This window comes from Psammomys obesus, unplaced genomic scaffold (assembly GCF_907164565.1).
Source record: "Psammomys obesus unplaced genomic scaffold, mPsaObe1.curated_primary_1811, whole genome shotgun sequence".
Lineage (NCBI taxonomy): Eukaryota > Metazoa > Chordata > Mammalia > Rodentia > Muridae > Psammomys > Psammomys obesus.
In genome coordinates this window covers 9,844,270-9,870,587 of record NW_026594428.1, presented here as the reverse complement: position 1 = coordinate 9,870,587, position 26,318 = coordinate 9,844,270, and the positions used below count along the sequence as shown (strand labels likewise).

Here is a 26,318-nt window from a genome sequence, read left to right as displayed (position 1 = left end):
CACGAGCTCCGTCTGAGTAAAGGTTCTATATTATATCTGTACATGGTCCTTGGTTGGAGAAACAGTTTCAGAAAAAAACCCTGTGCCCAGATATATTTGGTCCTTGTGGGGCTCCTATCCTTTCCCAGTCATATTAACTCCCCTTCTCCTGAAGGTTTGGTTATGAGTCTTAGTATCTGTTTAGAAACGCTGCTTGGTAGGGTCTTTTAGATGCCTTCTGCGGTAGACTCCTGTCATACGTCCAATGCACAAAGGACTGCTGTAATTATAAGCAACAATTCTATCAGAGGTTTAGATGACACATAATCTGTTTTGTTTTTCGAAAGCAATCTCTTTCTCCACTTATCCGTCTTCCTAAGCCCTCTCATATATTAATAATTTAATCAACTTTTGTCTGCTATTTTTTTCAGATTACTTAATTGTAAAAATTCAAGACCCCTTGCAAATAAGATTTAACCATACTTTAAGTCACTTTAAATTATCTTAAAACATAAACCAAATTTTCAAATATTTGTTTGATTAAGACTAAACCATACCTCACTAAACTATTTGCACTGTCTGGATCCTGTGCCAAGACGGTACCAACAATTGTCCCAATCTTGGAATTTTCATAGACTTCCATGACATAGGAAGGCATAGAAAAGAGTGGTGGTTCATCCACATCCCCAACAATGATCTTCAACATGGTGGCATCTTTAAATGGACCCAAGTGGGAAAAGCGGAAGTCCAGGTGTGTATTTGCTCCTTCAATGTTGAGAGTGTAGGACTTCTTTTTCTCATAATTCAGTGGCTGCAGAGGAAAAAAAGTGATAGTCAATGTTAGGAGTTCCACATTTCTCAAAAATGCAGTTATTTTTCTACGAATGAAAATGACAGTAGATATAAACCAACTTACTTTTCTTTAAAAATTGCTATGGTATTTTTCTGCATTATGATATCCAAACAGAAGTTATAGCAACTCAAGGCTTAATCCATAGTGATTTTGGATAGCCATAAAATGTGATAACTAGACACAGAAATAAATTCCTCTTCAGAAAGTTATATTGCTTTCTGAGACACATTATAATCTTCCCCAGCAACCAGAAATTATTAAAGATATAGTCTATTACATGCTGGTAACTTGTTTAAAATTTGAATGAGCCAGGCAGTGGTGGCACATGCTTTATATCCCAACATTTGGGAATCAGGGGCAGGCTTACCTCTATGAGTTAAAGCTACCCTGATTTACAAATCTAGTTCCTAGATAGCTGGGGCTACACACAAAAGCTGTCTTGGAAAATCAGAAACAAACAAACAAAATAAATAAATAAATAAAACTTGAAATAACTTTTTACATTTATGTGATATTCTCACATTATTTCATAATTATTTTAAATTGGGTATTGATAATTTTGCTTCTGAATTAAGCTTCTTCTGGTATTGTGCTTTTCACCCTATATCAGATATATCATTTGAAAATATTTTCTCCTCTTCTGTATATTGTCTCTTCACTGTATTGTGTTCTTTGCTAAGTCAAAATTATATAGTTTGTTTAATTTATTTGATTTATTTATAGTACTATTTAATCTATTTTGTTTGTCATATTCCTTATTAGACTATGATATTTGGAGCAAACTTTTTGTTTTGTTTGGTTTTGTTTTTTTTGTTCTAGACACGGTTTCTCTGTATAGCCTTGGCTGTCCTGGTCTCACTTTATAGACTAGGTTGTCCTTGAATTCACAGAGATCTGCCTGCCTCTTCTTCCTAGAGTGCTGGATCATAGGTATGTACCACTTTGCCCAGCTTGGAGCAATGTTTCAATCACAGACATTTTTCTTTGCTTGGTTTTAATTATTTTAGCTTTGATCCTATATTAACAGGTCATTCTAATAAATTTACTGTATTTCTTAATTAAAAATTATCCAATTGGAGCATCAAATTGTAATCAAAATGTTCTGTAAATAATTTGTGGTCTGATGCATTAAGAATATATTATTTCTTATATTTTTATATATTTTATCATTTAGCAGTCTTTATTTTTTCATTGTTATTATTATTATTGTTGTTGTTGTTGTTGTTTACAATTTATTCACTTTGTATCCCAGTTGTAACCCCCTCCCTCATCTCCTCCTGGTCCCACTCTTGCTCTTTCTTCCTCTCCTTTCCCTCTCTGCTAGTCCACTGATAGGGGAAGTCCTCGTCTCCTACTGTCTGACCCTAGCCTATCAGTTCTCATCAGGACTGTCTGGATCCTCTTCCTCTGGGGGCTGGCTAGGTCTCCCAACCAAGGAGAAGTGATCAAGGAGCAGGCAACCAGGTTCATGTCAGAGACTGTCTCTTTGCCCCTTACCTTATAAGGAACACACATGGAGACTGTGCTGTCTATAGGCTACATCTATGAAGGGATTCTAGGTCCTCTCTATGCATGGTCATTGGTTGATGCATCAGTTTCTGCAGTTACCACTGGGCCCAGTTCTTTTGGCTTTTTTGATCTCCTTGTGAACTCCTGACCCCTTCGGGTCCTTCTATATCCCCTTCTTCTATAAGACTCCCTGCATTCTGTCCCAAGTTTGTCTGTTATTCTCTGTATCTGCTTTGATCTCCTGCTAGGTGGAATATTTTAGAGGATATCTGTGGTAGGTTCCTGTCCTATTCCCTCTCTTCTACCTCTTCTGGTGTCTATACTGTTTTCCCTTCTGAACAAAAATTAAGCATCTTTCCTAGGCTCCTCCTTGTTGTTTAGCTTCTTTAGGTCTGTAGATTTTAGTATGTTTATCCTGTATTATATGGCTAATAGACTTTTTCTGACATTAGTAGATTTTGGAGATAGAAACTACATTTATTTATGTTCTTATGATATGCTAAATCCCATTTGTGAATCCATCACCCAGACCTAAGCATCTCTCCCAGATTCCATGTCCAACTGTTGTAGTATGAGAATGAAGCCTCAACATGAGATTTTGTTGAAAAAGTTCCTAAAAAACATTATTAAAGGGATCTATCCTCTATACTACTGATGATCATTTTTTTCCATCCCTTCCTGACTGCCTTTAAAGTTGGTCTTCTTAAGCCAGGTGTTGGTTGGCCATGTCTTTAATCTCAGCACTCAGGAAAGAGAGGCAGGCTATCTTTGAGATTTTGAGACAAGCCTGGTCTACAGGATGAGTGTCAGGACAGCCCAGGCTACCAAGATATACTCTGAAAGAGAGAGAGAGAGAGAGAGAGAGAGAGAGAGAGATCAATACTAGTTTTATAGGTTGCAAACATTGTATAGACAGCACGACTATTTTGTCTATTTTGAGCCTAGATCTTGGAAAGCCCCTATAGCCAAAATGACCTGAGCAAATCTAAGCCCCTATATACATTTTGCCAGTTTTTATAAGTTAGAGTTTGTCCACTTATATGCACATAGAGTAAAGATTTTGTGCATTTAGATTTATATACTTTTAACAATGGGCTAATTAAATCTCAAGTCTGTAGTCTACTAATTAGAAATTGTTTCTTTGGGGGAAAGAACTGAAACTAAAAATAAATCTTTAACATAATTAATGACACTCTCTCTCTTTCTCCAACATGATCTAAGTCTATTCAAGACATACATAGTGAACATTTTTTTTCTAGATTCTACTCTCCTTTATAGAAATAATCTCTCTCTGACGGCTTTATGAACTTCACTCTTTACAAGAAGTATCCAAAAGCTTGCGAACATTGGGTGCATCTGAAAGATGAGGTGTGTGCTGGATAGATGCTCAGTGTTTATGAGTCCTGTTTTCAAAGGACTACTTTCTGGTTCTCATGATCCACATGGAAATTCACAACTATTTAGTATACCAGGTTCAGGAAACCTGATACCACTTCTCATCATCAAGAGCCCAAGGCATTCACATGGTTTACATACAAAGATATCAAAATATACAAAAAGAATAAACAAAATATTTTAAACTTTAATTATTTATTAAAATTTTATTCACTTTACATCCCAGTTACAGCCCCCTCCCTTGTCTCTTCCTGGTCACACCTTACCTCTCCCTTCCCCTTAACCCCTTCCACTAGTTCTCAGAAAGGGGGAGGCTTCCTCCCCTACCAATTGACCCTGGCCTATCAAATCTCCTCAGTACTGCCTGCATCACTTTCCTCTGTGGCTTGGCAAGGCAGCCCTACCAGTGAGAACTGAGTGAGGAGCAGGCAGCAGAGTCCATTTCAGAGACAGCCCCTGCTCCCCTTACTAGGGTATACACATGGGGACTGAGCTGCCTATAGTCTACATCTGAGCAGAGGTTCTAGGTTCTATCCATCCATGGTCCTCAAATAATTAAAAATTTTAAGTTCCTCTAGAGAACAGAAAGATTTAATGATCACACCATCCTTTCAAATGATTGTCGAAGGATACCAGATCCAGAGGATGGGTGTAGAAGAAAAATGTCCCACTGGAAGATTGACATATTTATGCATAAAAAGTCAGGAAACATAGATGACTTTAGTTAAAGATACCTAACACAGCAAAATTAAAGCAAGCTCATACCTTAGCAAGGAGAAATTTCTGCAAATCAAGTCAAATTAATAAACTTCTTTTTTTTTTTAAAAAAAAATAGCAGGTTATAGATTTAAAAACAAGAACCCTATTCCTTGTTCACTGTTCCTGGTTAAAAGCAAATTTTCAAAATAATAAAAATTGTTGCTTTGTTGAAAGAGGTGTAATTTTATCAAATCTTATTACTCATATTTATAGGTAAATCAGAAGTATATAATGAGGCATTTCCAAGCATAACATGCTGAAGCACCTCTCATGAAGTTATCTGGCAGTTGCTGGTAGGCTGTTCATATATGTTCATATGTTTCTAACAGAATGTTGGAAAGTGACAAAGCAGAGGAAGCAAAAAAAAAATTTCGTCAGATTTCAAATGCATCAGTCTTGGGAGGTAAAATATTTTTGCTAATTATTGGTATTTTTCAGCTCGACATCCTTTTTAGAATTTTGTTTCTTTCTTAAAGAACCATTAGAATAACAGTACCACCTGGAGAGCTGAAGTGCTGAGCATGTGAAATTGTGGCTTTGGGTAGTGTAGTTTTAGCCACTAGTGCTCAAATACAATGAGTAAAATTTACAATTGTGTTCATATGCCACCATCTGAAGTAAGACTTCATTTTCAGAATGACCAGAAATCTATTCTAAGGAAAGAAATGAGCCATCCAGTAGACTTTTCAATAAAATGGAACAAAAACTAAGACAGTCAGAAGTTTAAAGAAATAATGTTTTGCTTTTCTCTAAAACATGGATATTTCATTTTATTTAATAATTATGTCGCTTACAAAAAGACTATTACTCCAGAGGCTACGTGTGGCTTTTTGGTTGGCTAAACAATGGAGAAAGACCTCCGGTCTGTCCTGCCTCAAGACTTCAGCATTTGCTGCTCCTTCCACCTTGAAAACTTCCTGAGCCCTTTGTAGCTCATACTAGGACTACATGTCACCTAGCTGAGAATGCGGCTAGGATCTTGATATAAACAATACCTTTTGCTTCCCATCTCTTCCCACTTTCTCTTATGGTAATGACTATTTTCTTCACACTGTGTCCCGCTTGCTATTTTTGTACCTTTATATGTATACATCCATTTCCTGTCTCCATTAAAATGTTACTTCAATAAAGAATATTGATTTCTCATTTCAAAAACACTTAATTAAAAAAAAAAACAATAACAACAAAGAATTGTGGATGGAGACCATCCTCTTTACATCTAGACCAAACTAACTGTATCTGGATATGTCACTGATAGGAATCAGAAGCCAAGAGGCCTCATATTTACTTAATATGATTGTTTGTTATAATATTTATTTAACTTTTGGGGAAAATTTTATGAACAATGTTCTTATCATTCTAAAATTCTGGCTGCCTTTGCTTTGCTAGTAGTTATTAGTGCATCTTTTTTCACAACACTGAATTTTAAAATATCTATCTTTATTGGTTCATTGTTGTAGAATTTTACTCCCTTCTACTCACTGAAATTAGTGAAGAAAATTTCGGTCACATTTAGTTTATTTTGATGTAACTATCAAACTGTGTATTGAAGAGGGTAGATCAAACATTTCCTAGCAGATCCCTTGGATAAAATAGATGTCACATGTCTTGATGCCCACCTAATGGTAAGGTACAGGCTGTTTGTGTGGACACATGGTTTCATGTTGATGATCATCTAATATAAGCTTAACGACCTCCAGGCAGTGATAATCATCCTGGGAGACTTGTTTGCCAGGACTGGCAGATGGCTGGATAGGGACCATCTGCAGCCACAAAGAAAAGAGAGAATAATTTCAGGTTGGGTCAGAAATTTAAAGAGGTTTACCACAGCAAATGGGTACATATTAAGTGTTTCTTTTCTGGACAATAATTGATAAAACTGAATTGTACCTATAGAAAAACTGGAAGGAAGTATAATCATTCATTTATTCTGCATATTACAAAATTAGGTTTATAACACCAAGAATATAATCACAGAAGCCTATAAATATGACAATGTATTATTTACCTCTATTGTAACTTGGGGTAAACATGTACAACTACCCATCATTTAGAAATTAAAAACTACAAATCTTTGGATTTTTAGAATCTGTATAGTATCTGTCTATGGAGCTTAATATTCCTTAGCTACTAGCAAATTTCTTTATCCCAAATGTAATCAATCAAACACAGTATGTTAGAAATAGTAAAACGTATTTACCAAGTCACATAAATAAAAAAAAATCATACTGAAAAGAAATAAAAGGGGAAATTCACCTGAACTATTGAAGTATAATGAAAAGCAAAGAAGATGAAAAATCAAGGAGTTTGTAAACTAAAAGCAGCAGTTAATGCCTACACAATAACAACAACAAAAACCAACATGATAAAGCCATGATAAGTGTAAAGGTAGTGATTGTTTATGATAAACTAGAGCTCTTTTGTAACTGTTTTATAGTTGCTGGAAATCGAAGATGTCCTCTGACCTCCAGACATATACCTTGGTATGCAGATGAATATGCATATATGTGCATGCACACACAGAGGGAGAGATTGATTGAGATTTAACAACAGTCTTTTGTAGCCAAGAAACACACCTCATTTGAAAGACAACCACAGGCACCTAGAAAGCCAAAGGAATCTTTACTCATTCTAGAGACGTTATGGAAAACTGTTCCCTGGCTTTTTCTAAGTTATGTGTATGCTCAGGCATTACTGGTAATTAAACCATCACTTGATGTCTAGGCATTCCAATTGCACTCTAATTCAACAACCAGGCAGAGAAACCAGCAGTTTTGTTCAAGAATCTCCACTTGGCTGCTATGGGTAATAAAGATTCCTTTCAAGGCAAACATAGATTTTAGACAATGTAAGCACTGAGCTTGAGTCAGTGAACTGTGAAGCTGCAAGCGCAGAGAACTGGTTTGAGCCATAAAGGATTATCCTCAGGACTTGAAATCAAATGAAATGTACCTTGGCGGATTTTAAACTTGTTTTAGAGTAGAAACTTCTTATTCCTTCCATTTCCCAAACTTCAAGATGCCAAGCATGTTAACTATATTCTGTTTCTCTCCTAGCACTAGCGTTTGATTGCAAAAGGTTTATTTTCTAAGTCTATAGGTCTACAGATAAAGATGCTTGCCCTAGTGTTAAACATACTCATAATTTCACAAGCATTAGATTTAGATGATAAGATAGGTGACTTTGTACTAAATTTGTAGAACACTTAGGTTTATGAATGTGTTGAGGTGGGATTATTCTATGTATGAGGAAGACATGAATTTTGGAGAACCAGATACAGATTTTATATATGGTAGCTTATTTGTGACCTGGAAATACTCACACACACACACACACACTCACACACACACATAATATATATGCATTTATATGTGTAATAAGTAGGCCCACACATATATGTATACAGACATATACATAGGTACATATGTGTATTTAAAATGGACATATATGTATATGATGAGCCTACTTATTACCCACACATACGTGTAGACATATGTGTGTAAATATATATATATATATATATATATATATATATATATATATATACATGTGTGAAGGATAGGTTAATCTTGGATGTGCAAGCAGGTACTAAATTAAATTACAATAATTACTCTAATTGAGAATTGTAAGTAATTTGAGGTACTGTTGCCACATACACAGGGATAGGAGACCTATATAACCCAAGACCTTTTGAAAAGTACTAGAAGAGTGCTTCCTAATGCTGCGGCCCTTTAATACAGCTCCTCTTGTTGTGATGACCCCAACCATACAATTATTTTATTGCTACTTCAGAAGTGTAATTTTGCTACTGTTAGGAATCAAAATGTAAATATCTGATATGTGATTCTCAAAAGGGCTGTGACCTACAGGCTGAGAAATAATACTCTAGAAGAGAGAGGAAGCAAGTAGGAAATAAAGTCAGATGCTAAGGAGAATGCAGTCTAGCATTCTCCTTAGTTAAAGCACAGAGGGACTCTGTCTGTTCCAAGTAACTAAGTGAGTGCTTTCTGAGTGTAACAATCCTAAAATGAAAGAAACATTGATTGGATATATTGAAACATGCAATAGAAATGATGCATCATTTTATTTAATGTGTTTGATGATAAAATAGATATGGATTTATCTGCCTTTTCAGATCAGATAGAATTAGAAGAATTGGATGTAGTGAGAGGTTTTAGTCATGAATTTCTAATTTCCTTACATCAAACTTGGTTGATACGACTTTATTATTTTTTTTACTTTAAAAAAAATCCCATAAAACATGGTTTACATGAAATTTATGTGTTATTGAAAACATATAGGTTGAATTTTTCAAATATTGTAGCTTTATCCTTTTTTCTCTTAATAACAAAAATTAATTTATTGTATTTCAATGAGCAAGCTTTCTTTCCTCCTTCCAATTCTTTGCTGTGTCTCATTTCAAGACTCTTCTCATCAGACTGAAGAAGACTGACATCAAAGAAAGAAAACTCAATCCAGAAATGAAGACATTGGAATTATTCTATACACTCCAGAGCATCTTGCCATCCCTGCAGAAGGACAGCCAAGTTTACTGCTACAAGTGCAAGTTTGCTTCTCTTAGGGAAGTCCTGGGTCACCTGTCATGTTGGCTCCTAAGGAACTGCTGTTGTAAGAGGCTAACCAAAAGTTGAGGTCCATGTAGAATTGTTGGAAATATAAAAAAGGAAAAAAGCCACAGGACTGCCCATAATTCAAGGAAGATCTGGATTATTAAGCACATGCAAGAATGACTAATAGCCAGAAGCTGGAAACAACCCAGATGCCCCTCAACTGAAGAATGGATGCAGAAATTGTGGTACATCTATACAATGGAATATTACTCAGCAATGAAAAATAAGGAAATCATGAAATTTGCAGGTAAATGGTGGGACCTGGAAAGGATCATCCTGAGTGAGTTGTCCCAGAAGCAAAAAGACACACACGGTATATACTCACTCATATAAACATACAACATAGGATAAACCCACTAAAATCGGTACATCTAAACAAACTAAGCAAAAGAGAGGAGCCTAGCGAAAATGCTCAATCCCACCCTGAAAGGCAAAGAGGATGGACATCAGAAGAAGAAGAAAACAGGAAACAACTTAGGAACCTGCTACAGAGGGCCTCTGAAAGCCAGAAGAAGAAAACAGGAAACAACCTAGGAACCTGCCACAGAGGGCCTCTGAAAGCCTCTGCCCTGCAGACTATCAAAGCAGATGCTGAGCCTGATGGCCAACTGTTGGGCAGAGTGAATGGAATTTTATGTAAGAAGTGGGAAATAGCAAGAGCTGCAGAAGACAGGAACTCTACAAGGAGAGCAACAGAACAAGAAAATTTGAACACAGGGAACTTCCCAGAGACTCATACTCCAACCAAGGACTATTCATGGAGATAACCTAGAACCCCTGCACAGTTCTAGCCCATGGCAGTTCAGTGTCTAAATGGGTTCCATAGTAATGGGAAGAGGGACTGCCTCTGACATAATCTGATTGGCCTGCTCTTTGATCACATCCCCCTGAGGGGGGAGCAGCCTTACCAGGCCACAGAAGATGACAATGCAGCCACTTCTGATGAGAACTGATAGTCTAAGATCAGAAAGAAGGAGAGGAAATCCCTATCAGTGGACTTGGGAGGGGCATGCATGCAGAAAAGGAAGGAAGGGTGGGATTGGGAGGGGAGGAGGGAGGGGCTTATGAGGGGATAAAAAATGAATAAAGTGTAATTAATAATAATAATAATAATAATAATAATAATAATAATAAAGAGATTACCAAAAAAAAGAATGACTTGAAGTTTATGTACAGACGTTTGTACCAATCTATCTTCAGCTAATTGAATGTTGTATGACAGTCCTCTCCAAAACAGAGGCAGAATGTCCTGTTTTCCCACATATTTTATACACATTTTCTTTTTTAATTGGCTTGTAAAATGTAGGTCTCTTTTGTATATAAACTCTATTTTCTTTTTTTAAAGTCTGTTGGTATTCTGTTCAGGAAGTTGTCTCCTGTGCCAATGAGTTCTAGGCTCTTCCCCACTTTTTCTTCTAACCTATTTAGTGTGTCTGGTTTTATGTTGAGGTCTTTGATCCACTTGCAATTTAGTTTTGTACATGGTGATAAATATGGATCTATTTGCATTTTTCTACATGTACACATCCAGGTAGACCAGGTATCCAGTAGGGTATTCAAGCAGATGCTGAGGCTCATAACCAAATTTTGGGCACAGTGAAGGAAATCTTATGAAAGAAGTGGGAGTTAGAAAGACCTAGAGCGGACAGATACTCCACAAGGAGAACAATAGAACCACAAAATATGGGCACAGGGATCTTTTCTGAGACTGATATTCTAACCAAGGACCATGCATGGAGATAACTTAGAACCCCTGCTCAGATTTAACATTTGGCAGCTCATTGTCCAGGTGAGTTTCCTAGTGAGGGGAAGAGGGACTGTCTTTGACATGAACTCAATGGCTGGCTCTTTGATCACCTTCCCTTGAGGGGGAACAGCCTTACCAGGCCACAGAGGAAATCAATTCAGTCAGTCCTGATGAGACCTGATAGGCTAGGGTCAGATGGAAGAAGAGGAGGACCTCCCCTATCAGTGGACTTGGAGAGGGGCATGGAAAGAGATGAGGGAGAGAGGGTGGGATTGAGAGGGAATGAAGGAGGGGGCTACAGCTGAGATACAAAGTGAATAACCTGTAAATAATATTAAAAAATTAAAATTAAAAGTCTGTTTACATTTAATCCCTTGTATTAGTCAATGACTTGTTTCAAATTATTTGAAACATTTGACATTACCAAAAGAAAAATACTTATTTTTTTAATAAAATTGATATAGGAAAAATGAATTTATTATTCTTCTATTTATAAATTCTCATTTTACTAAAATTAATTATTTTTTTCTAACCGTTGGTTGGTGTTAGCATTTTGTTCCTATCTTCCAATTTTAAACATGTGTTTAATTCATCAAATTTTATTATTTCATTTTTGGACCATAGTATATTTAGAAGTCGAATGTGCTGAAAAGTGCTTAGAATACTGATTTCTTATTGTTGTTTTGTGCCCTAATTTGTATAGATTTTTTGAGCATGTTACATGCTCATAATTAATTAGTGGCTTTAGAATTACAACTTTCTTTTCTTTTCTAATTTTAGTTGTGAACCTATCATGATGGACATATGTCTTCTTGGGGCTTTTGCTTCCATCACCACTTATATAACCTTAACTACTATGTTTCAATTATCTCTGGTTTTGTCAGATAAAAGTCTTCTGATATTTGTGAAAAGGTATGTATTTTTCCTTTTTTTTTTTACTTCTACTCTACTTTTTTAAGATTCTGTTCAATTTACACCTTTTCAACAGCAAATATTAACACAATAAGGTAGTAAATAAGTAAAATAGATGATTTGTTTTCTCTACTTCCATTATGGATTGTCAGCATTGCTTATATTCTGCCCTTTAAATCATTTTATTCTTACAGAAACAAACTTGATTTACGTACTTTGTTTCACTTTCTTTTATTTTTAACTGTATTTTGTAAAACACTTGATGGGTTGTTTTTTATTTTTGCTTCCTACACAATTTCTGCATTATAAAATATATTATTTGTGCATTTTAGAGTTAACACCCTTATCACACTCATCTCTACCCCTGACCCTAATTTCAGTTGTCATCAGTGCTCTGGCAGGCCATTTTCTTCCAGTCCACAAGTAGTTACACAGAAGTGATACATTTCCACACAGAGTTTACCTTATTTTTAAATCTTTCTGTGGGTTACTGTGTGTATCTGTGTGTGAGTGTGGGAATGAACCTACCACCACCCAAGTGAAGTGCATAGGATAAGGGGTTGTTCCTTATCTTACATATGGTTTGAAAGCTAAATATCTCTAGTTCTCATGGTTATATAAATCAGTGTTATTGGCTTTCACCCTTCCAAGTGTTCTCTTGTCTTCACCTGCTTTCTCATCATAGAAATCCTTGGATTATGTTCATGTTTTATTGTGTTAAATATAGAGGACTTCTGGACATACGTATTCAGGTAATCATGTTTATCTAGAAAGTTGTTTACCCAGTAAGCACTATCTCTAGCTTGTATCTATTTTTGAAATTATATATGTGTTTGTATAACAAAATGATAGATATTTTTTTACTAGTAGTCCTCATACTTGAAAGTTAAAAAGATATAAAGCATTTTGTCATTGTTGTTTCCTGAGATTATTGCTAATACTTCTCCAGAGATATCTAACATAATTTCCCCAACATTCTCCCACTTCTTCAATGGAGGTCTTCATAAATAAACTGAGATTAAAAACAATTTAAGGACAAGTGAATAATACTATATTACACTCATACTTTGATTGTAATTAATTTCTATGTACTTTTCCTCACAAGAAATCAATTATCTAACTCATATTCATATTTCATATATCTGAAATTGTATTTAGAACATTGAAAGTGACTAATAGTCTTTCATCATTCTTAAATATACCTGTGTTTAGCATGTTATTTCACTTGGTTATGCAAAATTTCATATATTTCTGAAATATGAAATGTCAACAGCTGCATGTAACCTAAATGATTAACATAAATGGATTAATCCTGATATTTAATTAATTGTTCAATTATTCCTCTTTTAAAAATGAGCAATCAGAAGTTATAAAAATTGAGAAATTTCCTAGTAGAAGTAAGCTATAACTGATTTGAATGTTATTTTATGTTAATTTTTATATTTATTATTATTATTTGTTACAATTTATTCAACTTGTATCCTGGTTGTAGCCCTCCTGCTCTCCTCTTACTCCTGCCCACCCTCCCTCTTCTCCACCTATGCCCCTCTCCTAGTCCACTGATAGGGGAAGACCTCCTCCCCTTTTATTTGACTCTAGTCTATGTTATGAAATCATACTGTGTACTCTTAATTTGAGGATGTGGTCATATTGTTGGAGAGAGATCTAACAGCATAAAAAATAATATTGCATAATATAGATGAATGAATATAAAAAATTAGACTTTCTGGCCATATATTGTCCTTGAATAAAATAGCCCATTCATCCTCTTTTTAACAATTAATTGTTAAATTTAAAATAAGTTGAGTCAATATACTTCTAATTACAAGATGTCTTAGTAATTTTTATAATTTCTTGATAGTTAATCTTTCTTCATTGAGAAAGGCAAATAAGACTGACATTGGAAGAGGGAGAAAACAGGGAACAGGACAAGAGCCTGTCACAGACTTCCCCTCATTGGACTGGGGGAGGGGCATAGGAGAAGAAGAGGAAGGGATGGCAGTACTGGAAGGGGATGGGGAGGGGGTATAGCTGGGATACAAATTGAATAAACTGTAATTAACAAAATAAAAAGTAAAAAAAATAATTATACATTTTTGAAACTAACAACATTGGGACAAGTTTATCATCTTGGTTTCTGCCCTACACAGGCAATTCAATTTTTTTTTTCTTTTTAGCTACTACCCAATATTCTAATTTAACACCTCATTATCAATGAGTTCAGTGTGATCTTCATAGATTTTAGTTTCTTTAATTTTATCTCATTACTCTTAATAATTGCCTTTACATATCACTGCTCTTTCTCACATATAATGCAGCACTTTTGCTCTTAATATAAATCCATTTCATATTAATGTAGATAGTTTTCATCCATCACACTCATCTTGTTCCATCTAGCTTTGTATATTTAGGACATTTTAATAGTTTCTCGTTAATCTCTTCCACTGTCCTCTCAATCACACTTGTGTGCTCTTCCTTTTCATCTGTCTTACCTTGAAGAGCATATGGATACTGAAATTATTATCTAGCCAATAAGACCTAATTGGAGAATTTTCATGGAATATAAGGAGAACTGAAGGTTCTCTTCTAAAAGGCAATAGAAGAGAGATTCATAGAAGTTTCTTTATGTATACTATACCTCCATTAGGGTTTACATTTCATGTTAAATAGATAATTACTAATTTAGGCTTCCATTTCCATGTATTAAAATTTGATTTTAATTCTGGAAAAACAGTCAAACCCCAAGTAGTAACCAGCATCATCATTACTTATATTTTTCCTCAAGGTTTGCATTTTTAATTATGATATATAAACATTAGGATTAATTTAACTAATGCTACTCTGTCTGAACCTTGCTTTGTAGTGCTCTTTGAGGTTATTTTTCCAGGGTAGAAGATCTTCAATGGAGACTAGAATTCATATATAAGTGTCATCAGCAGTGATTCCAGTGGCCTGCTTTGATATTTAAATCTCGGTGGAGAGATGGCTTTTGGAGGCCTTTACTAATGGCAGGAGAACTTGCAAGTCCATCTCCTTTTGTTTGTGACAGCAGGTAGGATAGCTTGTGAGGATCACACCTCTTCCTCAGGCTCCTTGTGCAAATTAAACCATTGTTCTGAGATATTTCTACTCTGGCTTAGAAACTCTACAATAAAAAGACAGGCCGACAGTTACTGCAGAAGAAGGCCGACTCTTGTGTAAACTGGAGTCAAATAAGCAACTAGATACAATGTTGTGCTATGGGAGGAGCCAGAGGACAGGAAAGAGGGGAGGAGCTAGAGAACAGGAAGGGGCGAGAAAGAGGAGGAGCTCCAGAAGAAAGCACAAGGAGAGCAGAGCTGGAGGAGAGAGTTTAGAGGACGTGGAGCATGAACCAGACCTAAGATTTCACAAAAAGCAAGTATAATGTGGGAAATCTAAATGTTAGGAAACAGAGGGCTGGAGGCAGAGACTTGAGACTTGCTGCTTGCACTGCTTGCTGCAGCAGCCTGCCTTTTGCTGTGGCTGTCGAGTCTGGACCTTTAAAAAAGTTTCCTGTGTGCTGTGTGTTTATTTAAATAATATTAATCCTCACTCCCAACTCAAGAACTGTTCGACTCTGCCCGGCTGGCCCCGGCATATACACTCTCCTATTATAGATTTCTCTCAACTGTAAATTGAGCATTCATTTTTGTATAAGTCTAGTATCAATAATAACTCATATTACATGTATAACTATTGTCACTTGAACATGGAAAAATCAAATACCTCTCATTTCAAACAACCATTGTATATGTAATTAGATTCAACATTATATAAGTGCATGGATGATTGTATAATGTGCATATATAATATGTATATAGTTATATGATATTTTTAAGTAGAATATGCATAAACATGCCAAAATATCAAAATGTATTAGTATTCACGAATGAACAAAACTCAGCTAATCACATTGTATTATGAGATTAACAGTTTCCCGATATTGAACTTTATTATGCTAAGACTTAGGTATTAAAGACAATAATGAACATTTAGTGGTGTCATATGATTCATTATTTCAGGTTTGTGGTCATGCTTAAAGGTAAATATCAAGAATTCAGTTTGTCCAGCAGTAGTTCTCCATCAAATATAATAGGAATACAGTAATTCAGTCAATCGAATTGAAATTTGGACTCTACTCTGTATTACGTCTAGATGATCAAAATAAATTCCCAGATGCTAGTAGCTCCTAAGTATAAAATAATGTTTAGCTTAGTTTTCCAAAGTAGAATAGCAAACAATTGTTCATAATGAACAATGTATTAGAATCACAATGTAAAAATCATAATTACTTTGTGTTGGTTGTGTACATTAAAAGATAGCTTTTTGTATTATTTGCTTCTTTGTGGTACATAAAATACATAGAAAAATAAGAACAGCATAGTCCTTATTCTTTCACACTCAAAGAAAAAGAATAACTATAAGAATCTCAATAAACGCAATTTTCTAAAGACCATAGATACATTATCTGACATAACCCTATTAAGATTAAAATAGAAAATGTATCATCTATTTCTCTTAGATTAGATCGCAGTTCCTTTGTAGGCATTAAACATATAACATTCACATAGTGGTTATATGCATAAACTACATCCAGATACATAAAATTATATTAAATATTTTAAATGAGTTTGTGAATTAAGAGGATAAATGTGGATTAATTCACAGATGATATAACATAAACCCTGTCTCCTAAACACTAGCTGCTAATCAATACCAATGCTTTTAATTATCCTTCAAAACCTGGCAGTATGGCCCTATTGCTAACTATATCATTCATGCAATTGAACAGAGAAATAAAGCTGGTGCCCAACTGAAAGCTTCATCCCTACTAAAAAGCATCGAAGATGCTGGAAGTTACTATGTATTATAACAGAAGAGAAAGTAATTATCAATATCAACCAGATATAACCCTGTGACTAACGACAGCAATTTGGCTGTAAGATACAGTGGTGCAAAAGAGCAATAAATGTTATGGGGCTAACCAACCACTTTACAGAAGAATAGATTTAAGGCTGACTCTATTAGATGGAACTCATATCGGACATCATCAATTAGGCAAAAAAATAAAAAAAGGCCAAACCCAACAAAAATAGATAGCTCATTGGCTCTAGGGGACAATGTATTCTATTAATCTGTTAAAGGAGCATAGCAATAATATTTGCAATTACATGTTGCTAAACCCACAAATCAGAGCACTAATTGACCCTTATTAGAGAAGGGTCTTAGAGTAATAGATGGGAATTAACAGAGATCCACAAATATACAGTTTATAGAGAGTGGAGTACTCAGTCTTGTTTAAATGTCATAATCATGTCCTTCCTGAAGGTTCAGGCATCTTTGCAGATGAAGAGATGGAAAGATTGTAAGTCAGAGATGGTGGATGACTCCTAGAAAACAGTGTCTTCCAGACATGACAGGACTAATTGTCCATATGAACTCAAAGAAACAAAGACAGCATTCTCAAGAATTTTATGTGGTAGTGACAGACTAAATATAAGCAAGAAGAAAGAGAAGTAGACACCAAATTCCAACCCCTGTTCATATGTAGCCCATGGCAGCTCAGTATCCAAGTGGGGTTACCCTAGTAAGGGGAACAGGGGTGGTCTCTGACATGAACTCAGTGGCTGGCTCTTTGACCCTCCCCTTTTCCCCTGAGGGGATAGCAGCCTTGCCAGGCCACAGAGGATGACAATACAGTGTTACCTCAAGATCCAGCTATATCACTCCCAGACACATATCCAAAATATGTTCAAGTACACAACAATGACTTTTGCTTAACTATGTTCATAACAGTTTTATTTGTAATAGCCAGAAGCTGGAAACAACCCCAGTTGTTTTTCTTATTTAAAGTAAGAAAGAACAGGAACTTGATGAGTGAGGAGATAGGAAAGATCTAGGTAGAGAAGTTATGGTATAAGAAAGAACACAAAGAATATTGTATGAATTTTATATTTCTAAAGCTAACATGAAACAGACAAAAAGCTATACATAATAACAAGGAAAAAATAGCCTGTTATGATCCAGAGCATGAAATGATATAATTAATCAAGGTTGTTGTCCTATGAAGCTTTCATAGGAAGGAGTAGTCAAGCTAAGTTGAGGTGCATCTACAACTTTTCTGAGGAATAGTAAAAAAAAAAAAAAAAAGGCTAAGATGAATTTGTCTTTTATTTATGTGAAGACAAAGAATGAATAAAATGCCATGTATTAAAATAAAAATAAAAACAAGAAATTATGTTTTCAATTAATAGATGTATAGAAAGTGAAATTGGATAGAAAAAGATACACACCTGTGAAAACAGTAGTTAATAAGATAATTAAGATGACAACTAAACCTGGAATCATGAGTTTAAAATGACAGCTGCTGGAGAGATGTCTCCTTTGTTAAGAACAGTTGTTCTTGTAGAGGATCTAGATTTGATACCCAGAATTTCCTTGGTGATCCATAAACACAGACAACTCTACTTGCAAGTGATTCTATGGCCTTTTCTCACTTCCAAAGTAACCGGGCATGCAGGTGGTACATATAAATACATTCAGGCAAATACACACAAATAAAATTCTAAATAAATCAAATAACAACAATAATAACTAAACATGTTTTGTACAGGAGACCTTTTTCCAGAGTGACCATAATAAAGGGTTCTGAAAGAGTACTAGACCGAATCCCTCCTTCCCTGTCAGATGTTCTTGTTAGAGGAATGAATGGAACTTTCATTCCACCTTATCTTTCTAGCCTTCCCACCCAGTCAGGCTCCATTAAACTATGAATGAAACTTATCAAGGTGGAGTTACAATGTGCCTTGCAATGCATCAGTGGATTCAACTTGGCAGTTTCCTGATGAAGGGATGATACGGATTGGGATCAGCCAGTATGCCTGCTGCTGATTTATAGAGCAGCACTGATTTTGATCTTGAGGAGATTAGCTTTTCTGCTTTGACAACTAAGGCGAGCTGCCTTAGAGATTAAATAAAAAGCAGTTTTTCAAGGACTGCTTTATCTGTACCTGAACCAGTGTCTTCTGAAGGCCAAAACACACCAAAGAGCAAAGTTCATTTATAAATTGCAACTACTTATAAAATGCACCACAACAAAATAACTGAGATATTGATATTAATTTGAGGATTTAAAAATATTATAAGTGCTAATATTTATTCACCTCTGAGGAAATGTAGCTAGAAAAGCAAGCTCAGATTGAAGACAATTAGAAGTATCAACACTATTTTCAGTACATCCGCACTAACATCTATCCAATTGTAATACTTTTTAAATATCCATCTGTATGACTAGAAAGCACAATATAGTCAAGTAAATATGCAAACGTGATCATTTGCTTATTGTGTAAAATTAACTAACTATGGTCATTTGGGTGGTAAGATCCCATCAATGTGCTTATTGGCATAAAAAGTACTTGTCCTTTATGGTACAGAAAAACGAACTACTCATAGCCTTATTTCTGAAAATCCAATGTTTATGGATCGAATAGTTATGGTCTGCAGTTTCATGTGTTAAAATGCTTGGCCTATAAGCAGTGGAAATATTAAAAGGTATGACCTTGTTAGAGTTTTTGTGGCCTTCTTCGAAGAAGTGTGTCACTGTGGGGGTGGGCCTCGAGTTCTTATATATGCTTAAGCTCCACCCAGAATGGAACATGGTCTCCTCCTGGCTGCCTGGGAATCAAGATTTAGAACTCTCAGCTCTTTCTCCAGCACCGTGCTTGGATGCCACTATGCTTCCTGCCATGCTGATAATGGACTAAACCTCTGAAGCTGTAGGACATCCCAAATTAAATGTTGATCTTTATAGGAGTTACCTTGGTCAGGTGTCTCTTCACAGCAATGAAATCCTAACGAAGGCACCAACATTATATTAAATTTTATAAGATTATTAAGGTTCAGAATTTGAATACCCTAAATGCAAGCATCCTATAGATAGACTGTTATAAATATATCTGACTCTATTTTGTCTTTTATTTTTCTTAGGAGTATGCATACTATAATAAACTATCATTTTTTTCTACTATTGATTCACTTCTTTCAAGATAGTCCCTTTCTCCGTGCATCTCTTACAAGCAATGAGTCTCTTTTTAATTTTCCCTTTGATTTTTTTTTTTTTTTCGAGACAAGGTTTCTCTGTGCAGCTTTGGTTGTCCTGGACTCACTTTGTAGACCAGGCTGGCCTTGAGCTTACAGAGATCCTCCTACTTCTGTCTCCCTGAGTGATGGGATGACAAGTGTGTACCACCTTGTCCAGTTAAATTCAGTGATTCTCTTGACTTTCTGTTGAATTCATTCTCATTCTCTACTGATCTTTGTTCCTTCTGTAGGGGGACTGTTTTCATCCTTCCTTAAAATTATAATATCTCAAAATGTTAATATTACTTTGTTTCATAACCTTTCCTATAGTACTAAAAAGCTTAACAAACAAGGTGATATCTTTCTTAATTTTTAACAAAATTCTTGATTCCTACTCTTTCATAGCAACACAATATTCATGCTGTGTAAATATAAAGTTTATAATAGAAGAATCAGAAAATATTTTATCTGTTGCAGACAAAGAGAATTTATGAGTGACATGGGCAGATAGATTGAAAAATTCATTTCAACATCTTTAACTTCGAGTAAATTTTTTCTCAACCCATTTCTGGACTTATTCTACAGGAGAATTACCTCGGTGATTTCTGAAATATCAAATACCCAGGCCCATTATATATTTTCTTGAAAACATACGTTATCTCAGATACTAGGACTCTAAAATTTACCATCATAGCAAGATGAAATCTGAATTTATTTAAAGATTTGTAATCTTTCCATGGTAATTGTCTGTGTTCTTCTTGAATTTCAAAAGGACTCAAGTTTATTGTAATAGGAAAACAGAATGTATTAGTTAAGTTTGCAGGGCAAGATTGTCAGGTAGAAAATAAATTAAAAATAAAGAGCAGATATGTAATTAATAGTTTCATATGATTGACTTAAAAGTTCCATCACTTTAAAACAAAATTTTATTTCTTAATGATGTAAAACAAGACTATGTATCAGAGTTTGTTGATAATTTTAGGTATAATGATTTAAACTGTGGAATGCTATAACACAGATAATGGCAACATTCATAATAAATCTGTTATCCTAAAATAATAAATTCTGCTGCACAAACATAAGTATTTTGGAAAGCAGATTTTTGTGTTCTTTGTACATGAATTTAGAGAAAGGTGGAAGAAAAATATTCAGAATGATAAAGCAGAAAAAAGTAATACAATGAGTCATAAGATGAAAATGGTGGATATTTGGAAGAAAGATGAGGCACAAGGCAAAAATGCAGAATAAAAGGAACATTAATGTAAAGAGATCAAAATGGATGGACAAAGATATAAAGGATTAAGCCACTCACCTTACAGAGAGAAGGCAAAATTTTCATCAGTGAAGAGATCATTGTATGTATTTTGCTCAGGTTTTACTTCTGCCCAAATTTCTCTGACATACCATAATCGGGTCAAGTAAATATTTTTTTAAACAATATATTTTTTTATTTTTATTTTTAATTTATGTGCATTGGTGTCAGGCCTGGAGTTACAGACAGTTGTAAGCTGTCATGTGGGTGCTGGGCTTTGAAATCGGGTCCTTAGGAAGAGCAAACAGAGCTCTTAACCACTGAGCCATCTCTCTAGCCCCTCAAGTAAAGATTAAAGGTAATGAACTGCACCTAAATTAAAACAAACAAACAAACAAACAAAAAAAACAACTAAAATGTCATCAAAAGAATGAATGGTGATTTTTATAACATCTAAAAGGGTATTATTATTTTATAATTGATTCAATTTTTATCGTTTTTGTAGCCCCCTCTCTACTCCAGGTCCCATCCTTGCTTTTTCTTCCTCCCTTATCCCTTTCCGTTAGTCTACTTATAGGATAACTCCTTCTCTCCTACTGTCTGACCTTAGCCTATCTGGTTCCATCAGGACTTCCTGGATCCTCTTCCTCTGTGGGCTGGTTAGGTTGCCCCACCACAGAGAAGTGATCAAGGAGCAGACAACCAAGTTCATGACAGAGATTATCTCTTCTCCCTTACTAGGGAAGCCACATGGAGACTGAGCTGACTATGGGCGACACCTGGGCAGGGGTTCTAGGTCCTCTCTACACATGGTCTTTGTTGCATCAATCTCTGCAGTCCAGAGTGAACAGGAGCTCCTTATGGAGACCAACGCAGCCAGTAAAGGGTATTTTAATACTGGCAGTGATGTGAAAATAATTAAATTTAGAGCAGCCTTTCCAGACCACAGACAAGGACAATGCAGGCAGTCTTGATGAGACCTGATAAATGAGGGTCAGATGAAAGGAGAGGAAGACCTCCCCTATCAGTGGACATGGAGAGCGGCATGGGAGGAGATGGGGGAGAAATGGTAGGGTTGGGAGGGAGCTAGATCTGGGATACAAAATGAATAAAGTATAATTAATATAAAAAATAAAAATTTAATTAAAAATAAGTATGGCTCTTGAAATTTTATGTAAAATCCTTGAGTCTAGACTTTACAAATATGATGAATATAACTACACATACATATATAAATATGTAAAAATATACATATTCAAATGCATGTATATGTACTCAAAAATGTTTGTGTATACACACATATACATTAATAGTATACTCTATATCAAATCTTCCTACCATACAAATATACATTCCTTATAGAGGATCTAAAAATTCAAACACAAACAAATATTAAAATTTAATTCCATCTCAGAGTAAAAGCACTACAAATGTTTGGCAAACTTACTGGAATGTTTTTTTTGGGGGAGGACATGGGTTTAGGAGAAAATAGAATAATGAAATAAAGATTTGGGTGTATGATGAGAAATTTAAATTTCTCATGATGATGGATTATTTCCATGGAGAAAGGATATGCCGTACCTGAGAAGAATCATTAATATAAACAGTAGAGTGAGAGAAAGATGGCCTTAAATGAAGTTTTTTTATTCACAAATAGAAGAAAATATAAAACACTACACTTTTCCTTTTAATTACAAGAATTTTTTTAATATATTTTTTTATATTTCTGCCAAATTATGATTCCTGGAAGTATTGAGGATCGATGAGAATTAGCAGTATTTTTTATTCGTTTACCTTCTTTAAGGAGAGTATTCCTTCTCTGGTGTCCTTGTCAGTGGAGATGGAGAATATCCCCACCCCGTCTCCGTTGGTGATGGAGTAAGTCATGTCTGCATTTGAGCCTGTGTCTGCATCATTTGCCTTGATTTTCCCAACAGCTGAACCAACTTGAGCAGACTCAGGGACATACAGCTGATAGTGTTCTGGAAAAGATTTAATATTTAATTTACTTACAATAATTTTCATAAAGTACATATCTCATAAAAAATAACAAGTACCTTATCTGTATTACCAAGTAAACATATATAGAAAGAACTGGATTTCTTTTAATCTTTTAAACTCTCCTATTAGGTTGTTATAAAATTTTCTTCTACAATACCAAAAAATAGAAAAATTATTTATGTTGAATAAAATTTGAATTAGTCAAGCATAAGTAAACCAAATTTATCATTTTATTCACATTAGTGTGAAATTCAAATCAAATATGTATCTACATGTGTATGTGTGTGTGTGTGTGTGTGTGTGTGTGTGCATGTATGCTTGAAAGTTAAAGAGGGAAAAAGGAGAAAAAAACATACCAGAAAATGAAGCTAAGCATTATATGAATATTTTACTTACTTAAATATTGTAATCAATACCATAGAAAAACTTGTAAATATATTTAGCTATTTATCAAATATTTTCAATTATATCTGTAAAATATTTTATAGCAGTACATAATGGTTACAAGGAAAATTATATCTGCTAAACTATAGGCAAAACAATTGGAATATGGAAGTCTATTACACAAGATTATGAGCAGTTGTCAGTGGCTTCAGTGGTGACAGTGTTTATACTGTCTGCAAAACCAACTCACATCATAAATATCATTGTTCAGAATTTGTAAACAAAACGAACTGAATGTTTTATTGACATGAGCAGTGTTCCTAAAATTATTCATTAGTGTACTTTAAATGAATGATAATAATAACTTAAGTGGTTATTAAAATTAAAAATACATATATTAATATATTTCATTAAGACATTCAAAAGAATATCATAAACACTAAGGCTATTGAATATAAATGTAACTAAATAAACTATTCTACCAATATTATGGCAATAATCCTAAAAATATAATATGCAAATAACGATTTGAAACTAGACAGTTATACTGAGTGTGGTTCACAATTACAGAAAAATGTATGCCATAAATTTTCCCTCTTAGGTGGCCAAGCTTTGAATATCTACTCCTATGTATTTAACTTGGAGTTCCTGTGAGGCAAAATATCTAGAAGACTAGGAAGAAGGGTGTAACCTAAGGAAGAAGGAATGTTAAAATTCAGGCAAAGTGAAAATAGATGTGGCAAGGGATATCAGGTTTGGGAAAATTAGACCAAGAGAGAGTGCTGTCATAGGATAGTGGGGAAGAAAGCCACACAAAAGAGGCTATGAAAATGGAAACCTAATATCTTGTAACTAAATGATAAACAACCTATTAAGTCGAATGGTCACAAGGCACATACTCTGCATGGCTGACAGAACTTTTCATGCAGAAGCCTTGAATTAAAAAATGAAATTTATCTTGTCAGCTGTGGCATACTTTGAATGACTTGTGGGTTAGGGAGATCAGATGCTGCCAAAACAGCTCAGGTTCTTCTCATTTCTATTGGTTGTCCACCAGAACACAGATAGTGGGGTTCTAGTGTTGAAGACACAGCATGTTAGTGGTATCAAATAGAGTAATGAAATGGGAATTAAACAGGACACTTCCTCCTCACTGTTCAGTTTTTTGGAGTTCTAAGATATCATGCAGTTTGCTGGAGAAGAAAAGTCATCAAGCATATTATTTGGTTATGAGTCCAGCTAGGAAGAAAACTAACCAGTCATACAAAATGTGTCAACTTTGAAATAGTGGTATGTCATTATGGGAGTATCTAAATCTTCTCTAATTCTGAGTCTCCAAAGGACATCATCCATACCTGGTTTCATATGGGTATTAAATGCTTTCTCATTACTGTTACTATCTCATTACTATTTTTTTCTATGTCTTCTTTTATCTCCTTTTACACTCCAAATAACCCTTCATCATTACTCTGGGATCCTTCCCTAGATTCATTGCTTTTTAAATTGTGACCCATTTAGTTTTACTAGCACCATGTGTGTGACCATTGTATTAAAATTATCCACTGGTAACAAGTGGATATGAAAATATCAAAGAACTAACCTAATGCAAATAAACAATTATGTTTAAAATTGACACTTTGTACTTATCCTTTTTACTTTTCAGCCAAAAAATTACTTGTAATTTTTGAAATATATATATTATATGGTGCTAACAATAAAATATGTATTATTATTAATATCAGCTACACATAATGTAAATCATAAAATAAACCAAAAAGATCAGGTCAGAATAATGAAAACTACAATAAAGTATGTTTCAAATAAATATTTACCTCAAGAGAAAGAAAAAAATTCTTTAAGCTTTAACCACACTAAGAAAAAGTAAGAAAGAGAAGATTTAAATGTAAAAATTAGAGAAGAAAAAGAGGGAGTTTAAAGTAGCCACCAGTGGGATTCAAGAAAGCAGTAATGAATTCCAAAAGGGTAGTAAAACACTAAAAAGGAATACTTGATGAATGTCTGGATACACGGAACCTACTGTCATCAAGGCCACCACCAGCACAACCACCAATTTATCTATAACAAGATATGAGTCTGAAGCACTAATTTAAAAGTTTCTCAGCATAAAATACTGAAATCCACCCAGATTCACCAGTGGGGTCAATGGTGATTACTGGAAAATCTTTATAGCAGAACAAGAGCAACAGTTTTCCAAATTATTTTATTTAATTGAAAAGAAAGACTCAGCGTGTTAGTGCCATCCTGCTTGAAATTCTCGTGCCAAGAGAGTAAAGTAGTGGAATAAGTGAATGTGCAGGGCTGAAGAGCAAGAGAAGGATGAGGTCTCTACCTCATCCAAGTAAATGAGCTGTGCACCACAAGCTCAAGTAAGGGACACTGCAGGCTGGGGCTTTGGTACAAGTTGTTGGACTGCATGCTGTTGGTGGTAATAAGTCTCAATGGACCTGGCATATCATTTTGTTGAGACCACCTGAGAAACTGGCTGCCTTCTTTACTTTCTTTTTTTTCTTTTTGTTTTTTTTTTTTTTATTTTATTTTTCTTTTTAGTTACATTTTGTTAACTCTGTGTCCCAGCTGTATCCCTCTCCCTCATTCCCTCCCCAACCCCACACTCCCTCCCTGGTCTCCTCCCTGCCCCTTTCGAAGTCCCCTGATAGGGGAGGACCTCCTCCCCTTTCATCTGACCCTGTTTTATCAGGTATCTTCAGGGCTGGCTGCAAAGTCCTCCTCTGTGGCCTAACAGACTGCTCCTCCCCTGGGGGGGGGGGGGGGGGG

General features: G+C 35.0%; 1 protein-coding gene across 4 annotated transcripts in view; it reads right to left on the bottom strand.

The window, feature by feature from the left end:
* The window catches only part of Cdh18 (cadherin 18), a 618,087-nt gene that overhangs the window by 73,577 nt on the left and 518,192 nt on the right, over window positions 1-26,318 (bottom strand). For all 4 annotated transcript variants that reach the window (XM_055618993.1, XM_055618992.1, XM_055618994.1 and 1 more), the window contains exons 6-7: window positions 22,932-23,119; window positions 537-790 (exon numbers count right to left, since the gene is read on the bottom strand). In XM_055618993.1, the coding sequence (XP_055474968.1) occupies window positions 537-790; window positions 22,932-23,119 (442 nt within the window). The remainder of the gene's footprint in view (window positions 1-536; window positions 791-22,931; window positions 23,120-26,318) is intronic.